Source organism: Oryctolagus cuniculus, chromosome 2, assembly GCF_964237555.1.
Source record: "Oryctolagus cuniculus chromosome 2, mOryCun1.1, whole genome shotgun sequence".
In the NCBI taxonomy this organism is placed as follows: Eukaryota; Metazoa; Chordata; class Mammalia; order Lagomorpha; family Leporidae; genus Oryctolagus; species Oryctolagus cuniculus.
Genome location: NC_091433.1, coordinates 138,116,397 through 138,128,231, shown reverse-complemented (window position 1 = coordinate 138,128,231; position 11,835 = coordinate 138,116,397). Strand labels below are relative to the sequence as shown.

General features: G+C 46.9%; 1 protein-coding gene across 3 annotated transcripts in view; it reads right to left on the bottom strand.

Moving 5' to 3' along the window:
* Positions 1-799: 799 nt before the first annotated feature.
* Positions 800-11,835, bottom strand: part of SERTAD2 (SERTA domain containing 2) — a 121,005-nt gene continuing 109,969 nt past the window's right edge. For 2 of the 3 annotated variants that reach the window (XM_008254336.4, XM_008254335.4), the window contains exon 2: positions 800-6,010. In XM_008254336.4, the coding sequence (XP_008252558.2) occupies positions 5,083-6,006 (924 nt within the window). In that variant the 5' untranslated portion in view covers positions 6,007-6,010 and the 3' untranslated portion in view covers positions 800-5,082. Of the gene's footprint in view, positions 6,011-7,309; positions 7,431-11,835 lie in introns of those variants that run through there. The other variant, XM_051837973.2, reaches the window with a different exon arrangement.

Genomic DNA, 11,835 nt, shown 5'->3' with positions numbered 1-11,835 from the left:
CCCAGGTCTGTCATCCAGCCCCATCCCCTCACCAGCTAGTAGGGTGGCCCACACTTGGGCAGGCAAGGCGTGAATCCCACGGCTCCATTAGATGGCCCTGCTGTCAAGGCTGGCTGTACCGGATCTCTCCTGCTCACCTCTGAAGGTGGCAGAGGGAGGGGCCAGACTGTATCATGGGTATGTGTATGTGTGCAGGGAACATGTGCGTCAATCACATGATCCACTGGAGTTTCTGAACGTGAACTCTAGCACCAGGGAAGTTAGAGGAATAATTGTGGCGGGAAGACTTAGCTGGGAAGTGGAGGCAAGGAGAGCAGAAGGCCTGGGAGATGGAAAGGAGGTGGCAGGGTGGCCGACGGAGCTGGCCCTGGAAGGCAGGCACTGTGCGGACAGCTGAGTCGGGCCTGGGCGTGGGAGAAGGGCCAGGCCCTGTGGGGAAAGGCTTAGACATTCCAAGTGTGAGACAGCAAATCTAGGTAGATGCGGAGCTCCACAGCTCAGGAGGCAGGGACTGGAAAGAGACTTTTCAGGGTCCTCAGGGGATTTGATCGCCTCAAGAAAGCAGGCAGTGGAATGACTGGAGGCTCAGTGAAGGGCTGGCCATGGGTCAAACCCTGGAAAAGCAATGGTTAGGGGGAGCTGCGGTACGGGAGAGAAAAGGCGTGTCTACAAGGAGTGGGGAGAGCCAGGAGTGGAAGGTCCAGGAACACCAGCAGTACCAACCGCCACAGGGGCCCCAAGGGGCTGCCCAGCAGGAGCAAAAATAACACGTGAGGCAGAAAGAAAGCTGTGAGCACGCTTCTCTTTTAACTGTTTATTGTATAATATAAAACTACAAAAGTAAGACTGCTCATTTCCATGTACATTTAATCTGTCCAATTGTTCAGATTACAGCCCAAACCTACACGTGAAGACAGCCACCTGGGTTCCGATGTAACATCTGTAATATTGCATAGAAAAGGCACAGCTCTCAGGTCTGTGGGGGAAAGGTTATACCTCCTTTCTGACAAAACGCCCTCCTCAAAAACCATGCACCACACGTGTCACTATGTACACCTTCTTTTTCAGAATCACGGTCATTTGCACGTATGGACTGCACTTCTCTTCCTAACTTGTAATCCCCTAAAGAAGTCCAAAATGATAGTGGCTTCGTCTGCGACAGCATTTGATCCTGGCTAAATTTGAGAACCACAGAGACTCAATTCTTAGGAGCATCAAAGACAACTGTACATAAGCAGGACACATACACCTGGCTGCTGTCAGGTGCAGGACAGTTACAGGCCGTTAACCATTTATAGCCAGAACAGGTTTAAATATGCCATTTTCAGAAAATGTATAAAGGTCCAATTTGTAACAGCAAGGTTTTGAGTTAAGACAATTCATAGAGAGTAGAATAACAATCGCTGCACAAAGTAGTCTCTCTCTCTCTTTTTTTTAAACAACTGTCATTCAAGAAGGCTGCCTTGCGGTATTCATAATTCATTGTTTACCGCAAAGGTGGTTAATAAATTTAAGCTTTAAAAACGATCTGTAAGTTGATACTTTGGCTCTTTGGAGCTTATGTAGTTAAGAAATTCTCCTTGATTGACCTCAGGGCAGCTGGGGCACTCCGAGGGGCTATGGCGATTGAAAGCTCAATTGGTAAAGACACTCAAGAGGTGTGCAGGCGGCTCTGGCCCATTTCTCACCCTTTGGTATGAACGAGGGTGCCCGAACAGTCGCCTCTTCTGTCATCAAGAGAAAGTGCTGCTAAAAAAAAAAAAAAAAAAAAAAACCCTTAAAAAATATCAACCCTTTGATGCTTCATTTTCTTAAAAATTTGGAGGTATTAGAACATTCCTCATCCCTACCTTTTGCATATTTCAAATAGACCCATATTAGAGAAGAGAGTAAAAAGGAACATGGACTGTGCATACGATGAGAAGACCCAGGGGGCCTGGCTGGGACCCCCTTGTGATACAGATTTACATTCCTACAAGAGAATACATTCCTACCATACATTCTGCACATGTTACGATCCAGATGTTGTTAGCGCTCCACAGTAAAATAAATATATTTACACAGAACAAAGGAATAAATAACTTATGGGGAAAAAATCACTTCAAATTCAAAGCTCTTGGGATTCTGCTCTCATCTTGTCACTTCATTGCACATTACTGTCAATGATCGTCCTCTCCCAGCCCCAGCCCTGGCCCCAGCCGGCATGTCTTTCTCAGAAAGCACCTCGAGCTGCCTGCCTGGCCCTGGATGCCACACGATGTCTTTTATGAAGGGAAAGGCACTGCTGCCAGGCGGCATCTGGAAGCACATCCCACACTCCGACTGGGACCTGGCAACTCCACTCCGGCTCCTACTCTTCCCTGTTGGGACATCCATCACACTTTGTAAAAGATACGACACAAAGACAATTTGAACCCCTGATGCTTTTGCTCTTACTGAAAACAGGCCAGTAATTTCCCACGTCTGTCTTGTGGACTTTTGAGTACCAAGGATTTACCACAAGGGTGTCGAGTTAAAAAGCATCTATCTGCCTGCCTCTGTTGGGGGTGGGTGGGTGGGATATGTTTGTTTTCATTTTGAAGCTCACAAATACATGGGAGTCAGAGAACCAGGTTTAGGCAACATCTCTCTCTCTCTCTCTGCTTATTTGAATTGTTGCCCAACATATGGGATTTGTTTAAACACATGACTTGCTAATCCAACGAAAATACAGTTGTTCTAAGTTACTGTAAATCAGTTTTTAACAATGGCAAGTCAACTGCTTTACCCTGTTATTGTCGAGAATAATCAATACCATTGCATACGCATGGAGATGTGTGCGATATGTGGCCAGTTCGCAGGCTCCTCCAGTTATAGAAAGCTTGGCATGTGGGCAGACTTGTTCTCCACAGAACAAGTGGACAGGCATGGTGACACTGGAAGCATCCCCAACAACCCTCACCTTAATTATGGTCCCTGGTCCCATCAAAGGAAATGACACCTTGCAGCAGTTAGGAGGTGTCTGTGTGGAGGTTGCTTATAGGAGAACAAGTGCAATTTGATCAGTTTCTCACTGCTCTGCTGAGTTGATAATTAGCCTTTAAAACACATTCAAGTGCGGAAAAAAGTAAATTAGAATGCAGGAAAATTTAATCCTATCATACAGGAATCTTCTGCTTAGATGAGCAGTTCCTTCATCACAAATTTGCTTTGCCATGTGCATTATAAAAATAAAACTGTTTATGGCTTGTTTAAAGTGCCATTTTATAAAGTTGTCTTTTTTTCATCCATGGCAAGAAGCGAGCAGAATAGGTGACTGAATATTGACAAATGACCAACGACAATGACAACAACAATAACAACAACGAAAAAACAAAATCCCATAATTTAAATTTTTAAATAAATATAAAAGTTATTCCTAAAGAAGCCATCTGCGTAACAATATAGGTTGTAACCTGCACTCAACAGCTAAAGTACCATCAGAATAAACAACTGAAACGTAAAGGCCATAAACAATTTCGGCAACAAGCATGATACACTGAAAACAGTTTAAAATTAAATGCACACCACTAGGGATCAAAAGCTACTTCTTAAGGGTGTCCTGGGGCAGGGGGCACAGGGGAGACATGCATAGAAAGTCCTGTCTGTGTATTTGGGTCAAACAGCCTTGTAAAGTGTAGTGAAGTTAGCAGCTGAGTTAAGACAGCAACCTGATGGGAAATCGTGGTGTCGGGTGACCAACTCCAAGTTCAGAGTCACGGTTGTTCTAGGAGTGTGTCCGGGCCGGCCACCAGAGGCGAGTGGCGCTCAGTCTGGTAATCATCGAGGTGTAGTTTTCAGCTCTTAGCAACAGAGGGAACAAAAGCTCCGGGGAGGGGAAGCTGGAAGAGACAATCTAGCAACATTATGGATGCCTTCCTGGGAGATGTCCTTCTTTTAAGAGGCCCAAGCACTGCAGCAGGGCTTAGTTCTGCCGAAGAGGTTGGTTGTTTTTTGGAAAATTTTGTTCAGATGTAGAATTTCAGGGCATCATAAAAATTACACCAAAAAGGAAAGATTCGGGTTTTCATTAAAAAAATAAATAAAAACAAAAGCGCAAACTTGGCATAAATACACTCTTAAGTAAGAGGGTAGCCCTCCCCTCAGGAGAGGAAGCTGGAGAACCATCACTTCAACCCCGACCTCCATGGCCCTCTCCCGCCAACTGCTTAATGCAAGTTTGATGAGCAGACGTGGCTCTGGCTTTGGAAGTCACAGTACTGGCGGGTGTCTGTGCCAGGGAGTCAGTGCTTGTGAAATTTGGGCGTGATATCACCTGGCCCATCCTTACAGCAGGGAGGGAGGGTGTGTGTGTGTGTGTGTGTGTGTCTGCATTGGGGGACATCAGTTGCAGATTGATTTGATCCACTGTTCTCTTGCACCATACACATATAAAACATTACAGCTCTATAAAAGTACAAGTGCCACTTGTACATCTGAAGTTTGCAGGAACTATGTGAGCAAATCCTATCAAAATAGCTATCTCATATGTATAAACAGCATTTGTTTTTAGAAAAACAATATCATAAACTGCAGAATCTGTACAAAAATATAAAATAAATTTGGGTAGCAGTTTTCTAAACAGCCATGTAAATGCAACACTTAACGAGGAGTAGTTAATGCCTCTAAAAAGGCTGAATTGCCAAGTCAACCTATACAGGGCAAAAATGCCAGAAAAGGGACTGAGATCATCTAAATAATATATATATATTTTTTTCATTTTTACGTCTTGCAATAAAACTTATAGAAAAAATAGACAAATATGCACATGCAATTTACAGCTTTTCCGACTTAATCCTTGTGCTTCACTTGAACTGGGTATTTCTGCCATTCGACCTAGCAACTCTGTCCCCTCTCCTACACCACGCAGCGAGTCTGAGGAACCACTCCAGACGGCGGATTAAAAGTGGTCATACTTGGATGAAGGCACTCCAACTCTGCTCAAAGCAAAAACTAGTGTGATCCTTTTGTAAAACGTTCTTTTCTTCTGAAAAAGGCAAGCAAGGGTGCATGCACAGTGTGGAGAATTGTCAGGGCTGCGGGCACGCTTGCCGAAGCCTGGTCTTAGGACCCTACCAGCACCTCCATGATGTGGTCCAGCTCTGTGAGGTCCATTTTGAAAGGCTGACTCGGGGTGACCGGCTGGCTGCTGTAAGGGGCCAAGGTCTTGAGGAGGTCGTCGGCCGACACGGGGGCCATCTTTGAGGCCGTCCCCGCAGCGGAGGTGCAGGGGTCAAAATCATACATGGACGTGTCGATGTCGGCGAACAGTATGTCGTCCAGGGTCAAGTCTGTCAGGAAACCAGTGGACGTCGTTATTTCAAAGTTCCCAGGCAGAGAGTCCATGAGTTTCGAGTCGTCCGCGCGGCACTCCGGGGGCCCCTCGGCCTTCGGGCCCCCGGACTCGCTGGAGGTCCCTTTCGAGGCGTCCGTGGCGGCCGCGGCGGCCTCTGTGGAGGTAGATGTGGGACACAGCTCCTCGATCTCGTCCAGGGCGGAGGAGAAGCTGTCCTTCTCCGGCGGGAGGAGGGCTGGAGGGGAGAGTCTGGCGGGAGCCGCGGGCGGCACGGCCGCCGGGGAAGTGCAAAAAGTGTCGTCGTCGTCCTCGAGCAGCGACGCGGGGGTGAGGCAGGCCTCCAGGGGCGTAGTGCTTCCGGGGTCGCAGGGGTGCGCGGGCGCCGTGTCCCGGAAGCTGTCAACCGGCGCGGCGGCGGGCTGTGCGGAGGGCGCGAAGGCGGGCCGCAGGCTCCCTTCCTGCTTCAGCTCGTCCTGGATGCGCCGCAGCATGTTGTTGATGAGCACGGTCTTCTGCAGGCTGGGCTCGGTCAGCGGCCGGTGGCTGTAGAGCTTCATAAGGGAAATGTTGAAGATAGTCTGGCGCTGTAAGGTGTAAGACACCTTGGACGGACCGTCGGAGGGAGACCCGATTTTGCCTTCCAGCCCATCTTCATGCTCGTCAAACTTGCGTTTTCCTCCTTTACCCAACATATATCTGCAAGAGAGAACGGAAGCACACGCCGTGAATCACACAAAGGCCGACCTCTACCAAGAAAAGGACGCGAGGAGTGCAAATAAAAAGAAGACTCGGATTTCGGTCAGGACTCGGACTTCAGTTATTGGGAAGAACCCGTGGATTAATTCAGGGAAGGCTCTTCAGAACCGGAGACAATGGGGAAATCTACCTTTGTATGCAGTGGAACAGTTTTTATCACTAGGTAGTCTGCAGAATGTGTTTCTTGAGAAATGTGTACCACACAGACAAGTTAAGAGTTGCCATGGAAACGGTGATTTTGACTTTCTCAGTTCATGTGCCTGCGTTTGCATGCCTAACATTATCATGCAAGTTCAATTTCCCTCCCCCAAGTAGATTTATTTTTAAAGTCTAAGAAAACACTTACAATGCTATGACCTAAACAGATATAGGTGTCATAAATTACAGCTAGAACACATCTTGGATGATTAAAAGAGCCAAGTTTGAGACGAAGGAACATGTACAATTTTGGGAGAACTGTGTGTACTTTCAAAATGCTTTTTCCTTCCTCATTATGCACAGAGCTTTTCTGCCTGTGTGGTGACATGTGGTGAAGCACCTGGCCTGTGTTAAATGACCACAGCGGCTGGGCTGCCACCACTTTTCCTTCTGGAACCAAGGGGAGGAATGCATGCTCCACAACCCAAGTTTTTCCTTGGCTCGATTTCATCATACACAGTTATGTCTGAATGCAACTGGATTAACTTTTAACGTAATTTGCTCTGATTATAAACATTGATGTTGGGTCCTAGAGACATTTCATAATGAAATATCAACTGATTCCAGATATGTTAAACATATACATACACATATACCCATACATATATACATACACACTTGTATATTTCAAACAGTGACTTTGTGTCTTAGATCTGGAGAATTTGTAATGCACTGAATTTTTTAAAAATGTTTAATTATTTGAGTCACACACGGAAACAAACAGGTAAGACAGAGAGGAGTCCATCTGCTGGTTTATTCTCCCAATGTGTGGAACAGCTGGGGCGGGAGCCAGGAACTCAATCCAGCTCTCCAGTTCTCATGGAAAGTGGGTGTCAGAGACCCAAGTACTTGAGCCATCACCACTGCCTACCAGGGTGTGCATGAGTAAGAAGGCTGGAGTCAGGAGCAGATATGGGCATCAACCCCATGTACTTCAATATGGGACATGGGCTTCTTAACTAGAGTCTTAATCACCAGGACACGTGCCGGGCCCAAAGGTTGAATTTTAAAACCACAGAGGGAACTCCTACTCCATCTCACCTGCCACTCACAGCCTGGGCCGCATCCTCTCTTGCTCTGGCCTTAGCGAACACTGGTCTTCAGCTGGTTGTCACCTTCTGGAGAATGTCTCCAAGGTCACACTGACTCCTACTGTCTAAACACAACAGTCTCAAGTATTAGCCTTTACCTCCCAGACCTCACTTTCTAACCACTTCATTAATACAGTTGTCCTTTTGTTGTCCAGACCAGGTTCTAATGAAACCACGCTCTCACTTGTGCTACAACACGCAGAGATGTGTTAATCCTTGCCTCAATGCAACCCTCTCTTTCTGGTATCTTCATAAGCAGATAGTTGGTTCATAGTTACCCAGTTTTCCTCCTTAAATCTCACTTTTCTCTTACTGAATTGCTGCAGGTGATTGCGTGTGTCTCCCTCCACACCTCCACCGTCTCAGGGACTCTGCTAGGCACAGTGGCAGTCCCAGGTGAATAAAGTCTGGTCTTCAAGAGGCGGAAGAGCTCCTCCTATACGTCATCACTGGGACTCGGAGTCTCACCATAAAGAAGTAGGGCTAAGCAGAACAGAACCGTTACAGAACTTTCTTCCAGTGCTTGCTTAAAAGAAAGCCACACTGCCCCTCAAGGCAGACATGGAGCCTGGCATCTAAGTTCCACCTGGAGTGACTGGTTTCACATGTGTCGGTCCCTGAGGAGACAGATGAATATGGCTGCCAACTATCAATGTTAGAGTCAGTCTGAGATATGCTGGTGCTTATGGTGACTGGGAAGTTACTTGTAAGACTAACTTCCCCTCGTTTTGTAAACATTAAGGAAAGGGCTGTCAATCACTAGGACCCAAGACCCGTCCCATGACCAGCAGTTGTCAGAGGCAAGGAAGGTTATGATGGTGACAACTGACTTATCTGACCCGGCATGGGCCACACATATTCCCTACTGTTTAGTGCTAATGGTGTCATTTGTATATTCCTACCCAAAGAATGTGTGCTCATTTAAACTTGAGGGTGAATCTGAGTGGAGGCGGTTTCAATTCAATTTGCAAAACCCTTTCTACTTTAATGCATCAGAAGTGTTACCAGACAACTGGGTTTTGAAACTCATAGCTGTTCACAATTATACCATTTGTGTTTGCTTACAATGTACTTAAATACTTCCAGAAAAATTTCACTTTTGCCAAAGAGCTTCTAAGAGCATTCAGTTCTCATAGAAAGTTGTTATATGATCTATGTTATGTCACACTGTGATCATGCCAACACATTTAAATGTGTTTTTGAGTACACAAATACATGTATACTCTAAAATGTTTTTCAAAGTGTGGTTCAGGGAAGGTGCCTGGCTGTGAACTGTTACTGGTCAATGATGAGGTAACCAGACATACTCTATTATTTGGGAATTTTTACAGCAAATATAAGGAGTAATTGTATGTCTCCAAATCTAACTGTAAAATAGAGCTTCTTGGGCCAGACATCGTGCCACAGCAGGTTAAGCTGCTGCTTAGGACATCAACCACATCTCATATCCTCTGGGGTAGAGACTAGCCTCTGCTTCTAATCCAGCTTCCTGCTAATTACCCTGGGAGGAAGAGATGATGGCTCAAGTCCTTGGGCCCCTGCCATCCATGTGGAAGAAGTTCCGGACTCAGACTCCTGGTTTTGGGAGGGTCCAGCCCTAGCTGTTGCAGACAATTGGGAAGTGAATCAACGGATAGAAGATCTCTCTCTCTCTCTTCTCCCTTCCCCCTGTTGCTTTGCTTTTCACGTAGACAAAAATCAACAAACATTTAAAAGTGGAGTTTTCCAATTAAACATTATTTTTAAAAATGTGGCGTTTCTATTGTTTCCATCTTTGTATTTCTACTTTTTTCAAGTAATTATTTTAATGTGTTCTACAAAAGCCCATGAAAGGTTGTGTGTGTGTGTGTGTGTGTATGCGTGCGCACGCACATGCGGGTGGGGGAGATGGAGGCGGGAGCAGGGCAGGGATTTGGCCTAGCCGTTATGATGCCTAGTTCCAATACTGCAGTGCCTGGGTTCAAGCCCCAGCTCCCAGTTTCAGCTCCTTGCAAATGCAATCTGCAAGAAGCAGCAAGTGATGAGGGTTCAAGTAGCTGTGCCCCTGCCACCCATATGAGAGACCCAGATGGAGTTCTGGATTCCTAACTTCTGCCTTGCTCAGCTCTTGCCATTGTGGGCATTTGGGTAGTGAATAAGCAGATGGGAGATCTTTGTCGGTCTCTTTGCCTCTCAAAAATAAATATAGGGGCTGGTGCTGTGGCGTAGTGGGTAAAGCCGCCACTTGCAGTGCCGGCATCCCATGTGGGCGCAGGTTCAGGTCCTGGCTGCTCCACTACTGATCCAGCTCTCTGCAGTGGCCTGGGAAAGCAGTGGAGGGTGACCCAAGTCCTTGGGCCCCTGCCACACGTGTGGGAGATCTGGAGAAAGCTCCTGGCTTCGGATCTGCATAGCTCCGGCCGTTGCGGCCAACTGGGGAGTGAATCAGCGGATGGAAGACCCCTCTCTCTCTCTGCCTCTCCTTCTCTCTCTGTGTAACTGACTTTCAAATAAATAAATAAATCTTCAATAAATAAATATAAAAATCTTAAAATGGCACAGCAGTTAGTGGGCCCAGTCCTGGTTCTACTTCCATTCCCACTCTTCTGCTAATGTGAACCTTGAGTGGCAGCAGGTAGCAGGTGATGGCTCAAGTAGTTGTCCAGGGCGTCCATGTGGAAGGCCAAGACTGAGCTCTGGCTCCTGGTTTCTGCCTTACCCAGTCCCAGTTGTTGTGGGCATCTGAGGAATAGATTAGCAGATGAGAGATCTCCCTGTGTCTGTTTCTCTGCCTTTCAAATAAATAAAAAAGATGGGGGGGGGGTGGATAACATGGTCCCTTATCTTAAATGTGAACCAAAATACAAGTAAAAATGAATTAGCAAGCTCACTGTCACTTTTAATTCTTATTGGTTTCCTAGAGGAAAGGTAACGTGTACGTAGGATGGCATAGACTTTTTGAGTGATCAATGTAGAACTGTTTATACGTTTTTAAAAGATTCATTTATTTATTTGAAAGGCAGATTGGCAGAGAGGGAGGGAGAGATCTTTGATCTGGTTTACTCTCCAAGTGCCCCCAAAGCCTAAGAATTCTATCCAGGTCCCCCATGTGGGTGTCAGAAACCCAAGAACGCGGGCCATCATTTGCTGCTTCCCAGAATGCCCACTGGCAGGAAGCTGGATGGTCAGGAAGGGAAGGGGAGGTGGGACTTGGTCTCAGGCACTCAGATATGGAATATGGATATCCCAAGTAGAGGTTTAACTGCTGTGCCCCAACACCTGCCCCTAGAATTAACTGTTTTCAAAGACTTTTTACCAGAAGAATGAAAGGTGTTTTATCAGTAACATTTCCCTAGAAATAATCATTGAACTCATGGAACTCACTTATTTAAAAAGCATATAAGCCATGCAATTCTACAGGCATTTACCAGAATTCCCACAGCTGAAAAACCTGTGGAGACACTTTCAGAGAGATTTCAATACAAGAAGTCCCTAATTTCCAATGAGAATGGCCCAGCTGGTCACAGTGGTGTGATAATCCCAATGACTTAGGGATAGCCTGGTAAGACAGCTGCCAGCAAGGGGAGGGCGCTGAAAGGCAAAACCTACGAGCAGGAACTGCTCCAAGCACTGAACCTCGGATGCTCTGCAAGTGTGTACATAAGGACCCCTGATGGAGCAAGTCTCAAAGCAGGCTTGCTTTCATTTCTCTATTTTGTACTGGGAGACAAAGTGGTCTCCACATACCCAGTAAGATTACAAAACACATACAACACTGATCTTAATCCCATTTCTATTTCAATTGCAATAGAAAGGAATAAAATGCAATGTAAAATCTATTCCACATTGTTGCTTAAAATAGAGGCATGCCCAAAGTTTGCTTAACACGCTGCAGTAACTTTGCAATTAGCATGGCCAGGAGAGGCCTCCAACATTCAGCGCGGGGAAGGGTAGCGAGCACTCTCACTCTCAGGGCTTTGTATAACAATTTAAAGAAGAAAAGCCCAGACATGCCCTTGACAACCAGAGGGCAAGAAGCCAGACCCTGCCTCTATGCTGGGCCTGGCTCTGGCTGCTCAAGTCCAGGGTGGGCAACTCCACAGCAGCCCCTTTTCCTGAGGCACTGTGAGGAAGTAACAATGGCTCTTTAAGCCCACGATGGGAGCGGCACGTGACCTTTCAGAAGGCCTCACCAGGCCTCATCCCCGAGACAGGGGCAGTAGCAGGAGCTCATTAAGGGCTCCCAGGGAACACTGGGGAAGGGGCCCGCCTACTAGGTCACCCTGGGGCCAACACCTCATTCTGTCTCCTGCCTGGCCTTGGGAAGACCCAAGCCCAGAGCCCTGCCTTCTGTGCAGTTTTCCAGACAGTGGCCCAAAGGACCCTGAGCTTCAGGGCTGGGCTAGAGACCCCCAGTCCTGAGGCATCCAGTGGGTGCTCCCTCCCACCCTGCCTACCCCTAAGGGGCCTACAACCAACCAGAGCCACCTGTTTATT